This window comes from Strigops habroptila, chromosome Z, assembly GCF_004027225.2.
Source record: "Strigops habroptila isolate Jane chromosome Z, bStrHab1.2.pri, whole genome shotgun sequence".
Taxonomy (NCBI): Eukaryota; Metazoa; Chordata; class Aves; order Psittaciformes; family Psittacidae; genus Strigops; species Strigops habroptila.
This window is the reverse complement of record NC_044302.2, coordinates 99323639-99337600: the sequence shown is the minus strand read 5'-3', so window position 1 is coordinate 99337600 and position 13962 is coordinate 99323639. Positions and strand designations below refer to the sequence as shown.

At 49.5% G+C, this 13962-nt stretch overlaps 1 protein-coding gene across 4 annotated transcripts in view; it reads right to left on the bottom strand.

Annotated features, from left to right (window-relative positions):
• The window catches only part of CTIF (cap binding complex dependent translation initiation factor), a 150677-nt gene that overhangs the window by 58168 nt on the left and 78547 nt on the right, over positions 1-13962 (bottom strand). For all 4 annotated transcript variants that reach the window (XM_030512942.1, XM_030512939.1, XM_030512940.1 and 1 more), the window contains one exon: positions 10854-10930. In XM_030512942.1, coding sequence (XP_030368802.1) covers positions 10854-10930 — 77 coding nt within the window. The remainder of the gene's footprint in view (positions 1-10853; positions 10931-13962) is intronic.

Sequence of the window (13962 nt, the reverse complement as noted above, 5' to 3'; positions counted from 1 at the left end):
TTTTAACAGTTAAGACCAAATCCAAGGGAGCACATACACATCCACAACACAGCTTAGGCAGACCTGAGGATGCTACAGCTCACCAATTCCCCAAATCCCACCAAGGATTTGGGTCATGTCATGTCTTCTCTGAAATGTAAGTGCATTTAAGGCATCTGAAATAAAGCATCACTGCCATGCATGTCCTGAGCTTCCACCATCAACTCAGACTCCCCCAGTTCAGCCAGCTCCTGCCTTAGGATTCATCAACTGGGCATCCATGAACCAGCTCCCTTCTGGAAGAAACCACCTAGAAGAAGGTGCAAATTGTTATTTGAAGTAAAAATGAGTTCGGGGTTGTAGAAGGAATGGGCAATGCTTTAAGGGACTCAGGTCTAAACCCTTCCACCTGTGTTGACAACAGTTCTGTTGATACCTGTGTATGAAAAACCAAGAGCAAAAAAAGCCTACTACACACTTCACCCATGAAACACCACGGACTCCTGTCAACTCCTGCTCATTAGCAGCACCAAGCCAGCTTGGTTGGTAGACCTTGGTAGGGTTTACCTACCTGGGTAGGCAGCTACCAGCTGATCTATCTACCTGATCTACTTATCTACCTACCCAGCTGATGGGTAAGGGAGGCTTGCTCTGGCCAGTGAAGCCAGGCAGCCTCACCAAGGGGTTGAGCTAAACACAGATGAAGGATCTCACCAGCCTGAAGAAGTGCCAAGGCAGCACTCTCTGCAAGTGTGAAAACATCTTGGTAGAAACCCTTGCTTTCCTTGGCTGAGAAGAGATTTCCTCTCCATGAGATGGGAGAGAGCGGGATGCGCAGTCTCAGGTCTTTGTTCTTGCTGAAGAGAGCCCAGAAACAAATCCCTATCCCAAGCGCTTCCTCTGGTGTGAGGTGTTTTGGCTCAACTCCTCCCACAGCTCTTTGTTTTTCAGACTTCCTTGGTTCTGGTCAACATGGGAAGGCAAAATAAAGCAAGGAAACCTGTTCTCATAAGATGGCCAGATTCATTTTTATTACATGAGGGTCAGAAGAGCTCAGTGAGAATCCTTCCAGGGCTCTCCAAGCATCTCTGATTGCCACCTTTGACAATTCCCACCTTGTCCCAGGAGAAGGGGAATTCCTGGGACATCCTCTTCGTGTGGCACTGGATTACTGTAGAGTTGCTCACTAAGTCTTGTGCAGGATTTCTACCAGAGTGCCATGGTGGAGTCTGTCAGGCCACATGCATACTGCTTAGCATACAGAACTACTCCTCCATAAACAGCTTACAGCAGCAAGATGCTTTTATGGCATGGAGAACATACGCATGGGGTACGGGTTACACAGCATCACACAGAGGGTGGGTTCAATTTGCCTAACTTTAGGGGTCTGCCATGTCAGAGGCCAAATGTGAGGTGGGGATCTAAATTCCACAGCAGCCCAACCAGGAGGTGGAGACTGGGGAGGGAGTCACCTGGCCAAATGCTGCTTCACACTGAGGTGAACCATCCTCCAAACTCCATTGACCATCTCCAAGTATAACGTGAACTTTGGTACTTAATTCATATATGGTCAACACAGTCATGGACACATGCGGTGGGATTCAGATGGTGGCATCCCTGGAGATGTTTTATGGCATCTTGTCTGGCTCCCACCCCATTTTGATGCAGGTTTTACAAGGTCCACTGTCTCTGGCTCCTTGCATGGATTTCATGATAGGTGAGGGCATCTGAAATAGCATCTGTGATCATGGAGGTGAAACCCAGCAGCCTCTGATAAAGGTGAGAACTGAAATGAGGTCTCTCATGTCCCCCCTAAGGCTGGAGATACAAGAGCTGTTGCTTTGCCTATCTTCTCCTTAGCTTCAGAGCCACCATGAGCTCCTGCTCCCTGCTCCCTAACACTCACAAGAATGGGCATCTGCAGAAAAGGAGTGATGAGCTTTTGCTGTCAACAACTCACTGTCCTTCACATCAGCCCCTACTGCCACACAGGAACAAGATACCTCATAAATACCAAGTTTTGATGAAATTAGATGTCCCTCTACCACAGCCACACGCTGAAGTTCTGGATATTTTTGCTGGAGCAATTATTTTTCTTTCTGTGAAGTAACATTGTAAGACCCTGACCTTATCCAGCAGGCTATTACATATCTATTGAGATTTCATAATAGTAACATGTTTTGCCGGTGGTACATAAAGTCTTTCAATCAGCTGCAGAGATGGAGAAAAACAACCTGCAAAAGCTTCCTGATGCCATGAAGTCTACTGGCAGCTTGGCAATTCAGATTAAATTTAGTCTGCAGGACAGGGGTCACTTCAGTCGCCAAGATCATAAAAAAAACCGAATAAAAAAAAGTCTTGTGTTGTAGAGTTTTTATGTAATGACAAAGCCGCTCTCAATAGAGGTGGCAACCCTGCAGCTGGGAAACGCACCCAGCTCTCTCCTGCCACTGCCTCCTGGCATTAAAAATAAGGAACAATGAAAGGAAAGGATTAAATTTGCTTAGATGAGTATCTTTTAACCCTTCTGCACCATGCCTTTAGCTAGGCACAGAAAGAGAACACAGCAGATATGGAGAATGGTAATGGATACACATCTCCCGAAGATCTGCTCATGTGGAGCATGTCCTGCTGAACTCATACAGGTTTATCTTCCTCTTTACATTAGTCCTGAGGCCACAGAGCTCTGGTAATTACAGAAGTATGTTTTCCCCACATCGCAAGAAGTGCAAAATCCTTTTAGTTGCTGCTGGCATCGGGAAAGGAGCTGTAAACATGGCATTGCCTCTCGCGGTGTGTTTTGCCGGCAGGATGGCAGCCGCACCATCTGCCTTCAGGGTGACTCATGGCTGGGCATATTCTCACTGACACCCTCAAATGTGTAAGGGCTTAGCGCTGATCACAACGGCAGAAACAAGAGCAGCTGGGTGGAAAACCTCTACTCACTCCACCACAGCTTGAGGCACGGTGACAGGCAAAACAAACACCCCGATGGGTGCTGAAGACCAATTGCTCCACCTTACTGCTACTGGTGTTTCACATGGACCACACAGCTAATGGGAAGAACCTACAAGTGCTGCTGGGGCTGGCAAGTTGCTCTTAGATGAGCCAGTCCATCTCTGATACTAGATGTAAAACTGGCTGAACTTCAGATGGCTTCTGCAGAGCTATTTGATCATCCATGTCCTGTAGATACCAGGGCTGGGATTACTGCACAGGGATGCTGTTGGACTATTACAGCCCCATGCTAGGCTGCATCCTGTTCACTGAGCCCAGAGCAGGGGACAAAGGCAGCAAGGGGACTTGATGGAGCCAAACCACCTCCAGATGTCAGGTCCAAGAGGTCCCTCTTGTTGAGAAGCTGCAGCGCTGCCCAGCAGCTCCACCCGTGGCTGAGTCACCCCAGCCGGATGCCCGCGGCTTGTCAGGAGGCAGCTTTTTGATCATTCAGGGATTGCTCCTTCGACAGGCAGCCTGGTACAGGCTTTGTTCTCAACAACCTCCTCCCGGGAGCAGGGTCCCAGCACCATGACCCCTGGCAGAGCCTTCTCCTCGATGCCTGGAAGGAAGGGCAGTGGGGCTGGGCGATGCCAGTGCGTCTGGCCAGCGTGGCTCTGCGGGTCGAAGGGGCTCCTGCTTGATCCCTCCTGATACCATCTCTGCCCTGCTCCATCACTGCCTTGTCCAAAGAGCAGCCGATGGACTAACCACATCCCAGTGACACCAGGTCTTCGTACGGACCTACCCAATGGCCTCATGAGAGAGTATGGGAGTAACTACAAACACAGGGAGGAAGGACCTTGTGCCACTGCAACCCCCTCCAGTTCCCTACATCTATTACTCCCTTGTTGGCAATCAAGGCAGACCTTCCTCTGTTTTAATTAAATGGCCAGTTTTATCTGCTTGCTGTTCACAGCAGCGTGTTTCTTCAGCAGAAATAGCCCTTCTCCCCTAGTGCCACCTAACCCCTGGTACCTCGAGAGCATCCGCATCCGCTCCCAGCCTCTGCTGGGCAAGGCTGAACCAGCCAACACGTGAGAAGCAGCATTTCCTTCTCTGAGCTTTCAAGTCTATTTTATCCTTTGCTTCCCTGGGTGACCCTGGATCCTCACATTAACAAACAGAAAAACCCCAAAAACCAAAAGCAGAAAACTTTTGCTTTATGTCTCACCTCAAACCTACCTTGCTAATGGCTCCATCTCACTCCAATTCCTGCAACTCCCACCCAACCACATACATTCTCCCTGAATGAAGAGTTCTTGCCCTTGAAGGAATAAGCTGGGCAAAGCTTATCCCTGTGATGTTTTATGACAGGGTAAAGTGGTAGAGTGCCCTTTATGGTGTTTTGAAAGGAAATTGTACAGGAACAATGTCCTGAGCAGCGTGGCTATTGAAAACCCTTCACAAAAGGAGTTTGCCACAAGAGGAAAAGCAGCTTAATCAGTCAAACTAATCACTGTAGGTGGCTGAGTGTCCCCCAGGGTCTGTAAAATCAAATATAATGGGAAAAGAAATACATCACAGCTTGCCTACGCTCCTCAGCGGAGCCGTTGGCGGATCTGGGACATTCCCTGCCTGGCCCCGAGCCCACCGTGACCGTACTTTGGGCTGTCCCTATGCAGGACCACACTTGCATAGGAGGAGGTGGGCTCTGGCTGGGGAGTCAGGACAGGGCTGCACTCACCCCAGGTAACCTGGCTCTCGGCGTGAGCAGGAGGGGTCAGCGGCGCTTGCACAACCCTCCTGCTTCAGGAAGAGGAAACCGTCCCTGACAGCCACCGGGGCTCTCCAGGGAAGGAGGATATTTCTGCCTCCCCCAGCTCTGAATCTAATTAAAACCAGCAAACAACATAAAAATAATAATCCAGACTGTTTTTTCCTGATCATTTAAGTGTAAAGCCAAGTTAGCGGTAGGAAGCAAACTGGGACACCTTGGGGACATTTCTGTAATCCTGCTGTCGAAAGGCGTAAGTATTTGGGGCACACTGAAGGGAGATGGGGAAAGCACACGGAATCACAAAATTGTTAGGGCTGGAAGGGACCTTTGAAGATCATCTAGTCCAACCCCCCTGCCTGCGGAAGCCTCTCTGCTCCCACCTCTTCTCTCCATGTATGAGCCATTACACAGTATCCTGCTCCAGCTCCTTACCACCATGCAAGAGCTTTATGTAGGATGGATTTCCCAAGTGCAGAAACACCCATCCTTCCCCCCCATCCAACAGGACATGAGGAGATGACACAAAGCTCAGGCACAGCTAAGGGTGAGGGTCCTTCAACCAAGGCCGGCTGTGGTTCCCAACAGCCAGAGCAGCCCCTTCTGTCTCTGGTCATCCCAAAGCCTGGAGACATATCAGCTGTGCATGGAGGAAGGACAAGAGATCCACACCTTTTTGATTGAGAAGACAAATTCAGATGCCTTGTTGAAAGAGGGGATTGATTAACCCTTATGGTTTTCCCCCATCCTCTTCAAGACATGGGGCTGCCCTTCCTTGTCATCCTCTCCTGTCCTTTCTCGCAGACTGACCACCAAAAGCCCCGTGAGATTCCAGCCAACATCTATGTGAATATACGAACATTTCCTTTTGGTAAGGTGTTCAGCCTGATTCAACTTCTGAATCCAACAAGTCGTGGTGATTACAACGGTGCAAACTTTTTAAGACTTCCCTAGCGACATTTTCCTGGTCCTCAGCAAAAGTGTTCCCTTCCTTAGGTGATGCACTTTTCAGTACTCCTTTAACCAGAAGACTAAAGGAATGAGGAGTTCTTGCCCTTGAAGGAATAAGCTGGGCAAAGCTGATCCCTGTGATGTTTTATGACAGGGTAAAGTGGTAGAGTGCCCTTTATGGTGTTTTGAAAGGAAATTGTACAGGAACAATGTCCTGAGCAGCGTGGCTATTGAAAACCCTTCACAAATGGAGTTTGCCACAAGAGGTACAAACTCACCTGTCTGAACCCACTATGATCTTCTGTATTCCTTGTAAATCCCATCTAATCCAGGCAACATTTCTTACCACTCCTACAAGGCTGGTGCATGCATCTCCAGGCTATGGGGTTTGGCCAGGTGGACCGTCCATCCCAAAACACATACCAGGACGCCATAGGAACTAGAGAAACCCTGTGCAGCACCAAGTTGACTTGCAATGCTTTGAGAGATACTTAAGAAATGCTGTTCTGGGCAACTTCCTGAAAAAACAAGGGGTCAAACTCAGAGCCCACCAGCCCAAGGAGACCATGTCCCAGCACAGCTTGTGATCTGCTGGCAGAGAAGCATCAGGTTGGGAAGGGTGAGAGGAAAGGACTTGAGAGATGGGTCCGTTCTGCCCCATATCCCAAAGTCCTTTTATTTCACCTGGCTGCTGGCAGGAGAGAAGGCCAGGAGAGGTCCTGCCACTGCCCAGGGAAGGTTCTTCCTTCCCTAGAGGTGTTTGCCTATGGGATGTCAAACTGAGTTGTCTTTGGTAATACCTGGGCAGGGTGGGTTTTGTGTGGCTACAACAGTGGATTAGCATTTGGGACAATCACAGAATCCCAGACTGGTTTGGGCTGAAGGGAGCTTAAAGCTCATCCAGATCCAACCCGCTGCCACGAGCAGGGACACCTTCCACTAGAGCAGGTTGCTCCAAGCCCCTGTGTCCAACCTGGCCTTGAACACTGCCAGGGATGGGGCAGCCACAGCTTCTCTGGGAAAAGTCTGTGCCAGCGCCTCAGCACCCTCACAGGGAAGAACTTCTGCCTCAGAGCTCACCTCAATCTCCCCTCTGGCAGGTTAAAGCCATTCCCCTTGTCCTGTCCCTCCAGGCCCTTGTCCAAAGCCCCTCTCCAGGTTTCCTGGAGCCCCTTTAGGCACTGGAGCTGCTCTAAGGTGTCCCCTTCAGGAGCCTTCTCTTCTCCAGGCTGCCCCAGCCCAGCTCTCTCAGCCTGGCTCCAGAGCAGAGCTGCTCCAACCCTCTGAAAAACTCTCACTGGTGTTTAACACTGGGACACATGCACAGCTATGAAAAAACTTGCCTCTGCTGCCCTCCTTCAATGATCCAATCAAGCTGTGATGCCGTTCATCACCCTCATCAGGAGGTGGCAGTTACACCTCAAGTGTCTACACCAGCAGAGAAAACACGGGGTGTGGGATTTCTGCTGGGTGAGGTGGGAAGTGCAATACCTCCATCAGGTTTATTGCTCTGATTATAAGCTTTTTGCAGGAAGAACCTCACCACCTCCTGCAGGCTTTTATACCACCCTGTGCAACCAAACCCTCCACCAGATGTGCCTCTGATGTGGATCGCTGTTACCAAAAATGTGTCCAACAGACCCACAATGGTCCTTAATGGGGAAAGTCAAAGCCTGCTTTGACGACACCTCTAATTCGTTCTTTGTGTCTTTCTTATGCAACAAATGAAGCATGCATCCCATGGAAAAATGACTCGTGGCATGTAAATAGGCATCATAAATGCAAGGAGAGAGCTATGGTTGCACGCCCATAGGGCTGTTTCTCCTCAGGGCAGTGAAAGGTGCATGGCAGACCTCAGGGTAGGTGAGCCTCGCTCCTCCACAACGTGGTGACAGCATTTCCCGAGGAAAGGTGACGGGAAGGAAGCGGGACGGGCGCTATTTATAGCACAGCCGGACGTCAGCATGGCTTCGCATGAGAAACAAAAGGTGCTTCGCTAGCCCAAGACGTGGTCCCTTCAGAATGTCACTGTCAGGGAGGGGAGAGGAGCCGCATGCGCCCTGTGCAGGGAACCACTATCACATAAGACTGGCTGGAAACAAAATAGGCAGATTTATGGGTACTAATGTGCTCTATCAGCTCTTTTATGATATCTGTTATACACGGCACCAGTCAACCTGAAGATCAGCTATGAGGCAAGGCCAGCTGGACCTGTGCATCATGCATTGGTCAGCCTGGCGTTGACTCCTCGACCCAAGCTGGATGTCCACTTGTGAGTGGTGACTCCTGCACATGGCAGGAGGATGCCCTTCACGGCAAGAAGGATGAGTTGTCATCCCTCTTGGATGAGGGGGGTCCTGGGCTGGTAGGGCTGGTGCACCACATACAGGCATTGCTCCTGAGGTCTGCGGCACTGCTTAGTGCTAAGTGCTCACCACTTCAGGAGAAGGGGGAAAGCTGCCTGATGAAAACCACACCAGGACTTTGGGGCCACATCTGCTTCTAACTGATGGAGCAGGACAATCCTTTGATCATGCAAATCCATTGCATGTCAACCCTACCCCCATCCTTGGCTGCCACCAACCCCTTTCTTCAACCAGCTCTTCCTCCCTTCGGTCCAGGCATCCAGAGCTGCCTCCTAACCCCGCTCCCAACCCATGTACCACCAAATGGCCCTGCTCAGCTTTTCCCAAGCCTCACTGCTTCTGATGCCCCATCCATGGTCAATCTTGAGTCTCCCCATATCCAGATGAGGTTTACAACAAAAAGCCTGTAACTCCCAACTGTTTTTCTGGCCATAAAATCTTAGCCTAAGGGATGTGTATACCACCTGTGTGGCTCCACCAGCTCCAAAATGAAGCTTTTCTTCCTCATAATGATGCCTGGGACATTAAGATAATAGCACTGCAATAAAGTGTGAAAAGCTTTGCAACCTGTTTGTGCTCCAACAGAGTCCAGGTTTTTTTTTCCATATTCCCTTTTTTCTCTTTATTTCTACCTTTTGTTTCCTATTTCTACCATATTTTTGTCATAAAACAATCATCCTGGGAGCTCTGACCTACTGCTAGAAATCAACTTTAAGGAGCGAGTGCTCTCTAGGGGCAGCTCAAGCAGTACTAGGACCAAAACTCCCTTCCTAGCCCCAAACGCGCTGCAGAGGGAAAGGGACCCTAAAGACCTCCAGCATCAAACCATGTGTTGCAGGGAGAAGGCACTGCTGAGGTGGAAGTTTAGGGGATGGACTATGCCTTTTCTGCTTAAAGAATTATTTAAGAGACTGTTATTTCCCTTCAGCTCCCTCTATCCGGGCTGCTTACCTGTTTTGCAATTAAAATAAGTATGTTTTTGTGCCTAAGCTTTGACACCACCACGGATGTCCGCGGAGGATTCAGGCAGGACTGCATACCTTCTGCTCTTCTCATTTTACTGCATTCATGACTGCTTAGGGCTGAAACAGCCCCATGTCTCCTGCCACATGATGCCCTATCAACTGAGTTTTAAGGCTTCTGTCTTTCCTCCTCGGATGTTATCCCAGTGCTACTTGGCCTGCGCTGTATCTCACTCCACCATCTTCCAACCCCAGCCCAAGGCAGTTTCTTTTGCTATCACTCCTTGCCATCTGTGCAGGAGACAGGGATGCCCAGGGGAGCTGAATACTTCTGTCTGCTGATGGTTTATCTGAAGAGACCAGGAAGAAAAATAAATAGAAGTACACGTCTGGTGTGGTCCCTTGGACCGGATGGTTTTTCAGGTGGGAGGGAAGAACCAACACACAATTCCATGGCTATGGTCCGGCACAGCTTTGGACATGGGGCTTCAGGCAGGAGACCCTTTGGGCTCTGCAGGTCTCCTTTCCCACAGCATTACGCACTCTTCAGATGGAGAAGGAAGACTCGGGTGAGCTGGAATGGGAGCGGGATGCTCCAGCCTCCGCTGCCTTTGCTCGGAGAGCCCAGCCCAGCGTGCGAGGAAGCCCACCCAGCTCGCTCTTGCAACACAAGCAGACTTCATCCTGCTTTTAACCATGTTTTGGTGATCGCAGGGCTGCGACCCAGCTGAAACAAGACCTTTTTTTTTATTATTTTTTTTTTTTCTAAATCATTAGACTAAATTGCCTTTTAAATTGCGCACAGGAAAAAGGAGGGAGAGCCCCAAAGAGGAGAGAAAACAGAGTCTGCTGCTGCTGAACTGCCCAGCCCACAAAAGAATGTTTCTAGGATGCCTGAGCAAACTCTTTTCAGCTGTTTTTCGGTCGCTTGGGTAAGATGTGGGAAAACCACGCACACAGTTAACTGCATCACGAGTGTTTTTGGGTCAAGAAGTGATGGGGAGATTTGAGGACACCAACTACCATTACAGGTGCCTGTAGGACTTCCCCGAAAAGCCCCCTGTGAGGAGGCATCACAGCTCAGACACAGATTTCAGCTCATTCTAGGAGAAAACACTGGCCACTTCTCCTCCTGTTCAACCACATTAACATTGCAAACTCCTAGTTTTAGAAATGCTTTATTGCCCTGGTTGTGTTGTCCCAGCCACAGCAGAACCCACTGGCAAAAATAAAGCTGCATGTACAACTAACTCCCTTATTCCCTGCTTATTTTCATATTTAACCATAGTCACAATTCCTATCAAGGACTCTAGATGCCCTCATATAATTAAATACGCGACTTACACAATTAAATATCCAATTGACCCAATTGAATTAACTCAATGGGTTGAAATCACCAATGCCACAGGAACTCAGCTGCCTATTTAGCACATCCCCTCCTTCACAAAGAAGGCATCCAAGGCATGCTGCAAACCCTTCCCAACCATACCACTTTGCAGGTGACCCTGAAAGTCAGCAAATTCTGCTTTTCAAAAGGAAGAGAGGAAGCATGTTGCAAGGACTCAGCTTTTATGGATAATACTGTACCAGCTGCCTCTTCTAATACAAGTGGGGGCATCTGACTATGCTGGAATAAGTGTAAGGGGAAGAGGAGGTCCTTAAGATAGTCCTGGAGCAATATAGGACATACACCAGATTTAAAGACAAACCAGGGGGATGCACAGGCCCTGCATTTTTAGAATGTTGATGCTCAAATAAGGGTTTATACATTAACCCTGAGCTGATAAACACCAGTATTGTACAAAGACACTCCAGAAGACAGAAGGGGAAGATGTACAACGAAGAAGATTAAAGAAACCCCACTAATGAGATTTCACCTACCTCCGGTCGTTTCTCCTCCTTCTGAACAGTTTTTTGGTGTGTGCGATTTCAGCTTCATGAGGCAATGGGTGGTAGCCCTGTAAAACAGAGGGAATAGCAGTGATCAGCTCCAAGATACAGGAGGCATCAATATGGAAGGGCACAGAGTGAGACAAAGCTGTACACCCTGCTGGTGCTGGTGCACCTAAACCATCCACTTTAACAGAACCCCAGACTGGTTTGGGTTGGAGGGACCTTAAAGCTCATCCAGTTGCAACCCCCTGCCACGGGCAGGGACACCTTCCACTAGAGCAGGTTGCTCCAAGCCCCTGTGTCCAACCTGGCCTTGAACACTGCCAGGGATGGGGCAGCCACAGCTTCTCTGGGAAAAGTCTGTGCCAGCGCCTCAGCACCCTCACAGGGAACAGCTTCTGCCTCAGAGCTCATCTCAATCTCCCCTCTGGCAGGTTAAAGTCATTCCCCTTGTCCTGTCCCTACAGGCCCTTGTCCAAAGCCCCTCTCCAGGTTTCCTGGAGCCCCTTTAGGCACTGGAGCTGCTCTAAGGTGTCCCCTTCAGGAGCCTTCTCTTCTCCAGGCTGCCCCAGCCCAGCTCTCTCAGCCTGGCTCCAGAGCAGAGCTGCTCCAGCCCTCGCAGCAGCTCCGGGGCCTCCTCTGGCCTCGCTCCAGCAGCTCCACGTCCCTCTTGTGCTGCTGCCCCAGAGCTGGACCAGGACTGCAGGGGGGGTCTCCCCAGAGCGCAGCAGAGGGGCAGGATCCCCTCCCTGACCTGCTGCTCACGCTCTGGGGGTGCAGCCCAGCACATGGCAGGGTTCTGGGCTCAAGCGCTCACTGAAGCCGAGTCATGGGGAGCTTCTCCTCACCCAATACCCCAAGTCCTTCTCCTCAGGGCTGCTCTCCAGCCTGGGTTGTTTCCCTTTCACTGTGTTGTTTCCTTTGTATTTATATATTTATCTAAAACCCAGCTGTAAAAATATCTGTGAGGGGATGATGCTCAGCAGCATTTTGAGGATACTGGAGCAAGCCAACATGAGCCACAGCTTGCAGGTCTGTTGGGACTGTGCCACAATGCCATTACCAAGTCAATAACCACATCACGAGCACCTCATTGAGCCTGTCCACCCCTGCTACCCCTGTGGACAGCACACGTGACATCCACCATACTGGAGACGGTTGAGATGACAAGGATGTTAAATGACTTGCCCAAGCCAAGCAAATGGAAGAACTCTGTGTTACTCAAACTTGTTGTCCCTCCAGTGAAGGTGTCGACTCTGTGACCTGGTATGTTCATCTGATAAGGGGGATGCTGTATTTACCATCCTACTATGGGCATCGTGAGGCTTTGTTAATGTGAGCAAAGAGCTCTGAGGTTCCTGGATGAAAGGCACTATGCAAGTGCAAAGTATTATTTATTTTCCAGGGACCACAGAGCTGTCATAACCATAATGAATTTTATTTATGCAGCTTTGTACTCTCCCGGCTGGCAATAAAAGCCCTGTAAAAGTCTCTCCTTTTATTTCCATCGCAATCTATCTTAGCCCCGGTGCTCCAGCCGCTGCTGGTGAATCACCACGCATGAGGGGCCACGAGGGAGCAGCCTGGGCAAGGGCAAGGCAAGGTTCCCTGGGTGGGAACGCATCTCATCGAGCAGCAGCTTTGTCACATTGGCATGACAACATAACACACCGAAGAGCCTTAAAAATGACTGTTAAGTTTAGTAGCGGTTAGTGAGATAATAACATTTTTAGTTGCTCTGGTTCAAGATGTAATGAAAGAGAAGAGTTGCTGGGGGTGGTAATGAATTTAGGCTTGCAGATTAAAGGAGGCATCCCCGAGTCCAAGACCAACAGGGTTTATCGTGACCATCCATCCTGGCCATCTAGAAAGAGCTTGGAGAAACTACAGCAACCCTACAGCTCCCACAGCAGCTGAAGCCTTCCACTTTGGGCATCTTCCCTCTTTGAGACTTCAAGCAATGCAGAACTCACCAAGCCCTTGGGTAAGTCCTGTTGCTGGCTTGCACTGCCCCATTTACCCAGAGAAGCTGTGGCTGCCCCTTCCCTGGCAGTGTTCAAGGCCAGGTTGGACACAGGGGCTTGGAGCAACCTGCTCTAGTGGAAGGTGTCCCTGCCTGTGGCAGGGGGTTGGAACTGGATGAGCTTTGAGGTCTCTTCCAACACAAACCTGTCTGGGATTCTATGATTTGAACCTTGCTTTGGCCATAGTCTTGAAGTGTTCTTCCTGAGAAGTTAGCTTCCCTTTTAACTTTCTTTTTCACTTTAAACTCTTCCAGAGAAAACCAGATGCACCATGATCATACAGTCTAGCATAGACATTAGAAAGCATCTTCAAGAGTAGCACCCACTCTCAGTGGCTAAATTATCCTTCTCCCACTAAAACAACCTAACACCCAGAGGTGCCACGCCAGCCACAACATCGTACATGATCCCTCACAGCAATGGAACAGGGGCCATTGTCACGGGAAGCTGCCTTAGCTTTCTTGTAGATCTGCTCATCCAGCAAGGATCTGCCCAGTGATGTGCATTGTTCTGTGGTTCTCTGCTCACGTCCCTGCACCCAGCATCAGAAAGAGCTCTCCTCATGCTCCTTAGATCTTATCTCAAACACAGCCCATCTTTGACTAAGAGTTGGCCTAGGAGTAGGGAAAGCTGGAAACCTGCTCTCTGGTGGTTGGGTTCTCACCTAGTTAACAAGGTCTGACTTGGTTCTCCTGCAGCCAAGCACCTCATGGTTAATTTTTTATGACATCTTGGATGTCTAATAGCTTAGAATCATACTGAGTGTTCTCCATCACTGAGGGGCTGTGGTTTGAGTCTTCCTCGTCCCTTATATTCCCAATCACTTATTTTCACTGAATGCATAGGAGGGGCTTAATATCTCCAAGATCTGTGTTCCTCTGAAAATTTGCTTGAAATTGGCCAATGGCTATCAAACCAAATGAGAAGAGGAAGGGAGGGAGCAGACACACACAGCCCAATCGCATCAGCCGAGCTAGTTTAGGAAATCAGGTTAAACATAGTACAATAATCAGGGAGGCTGTACTCAAATGTTGTTCTACCACAGCAGGCTAAAGCTTGGGGTATCTTTAAGA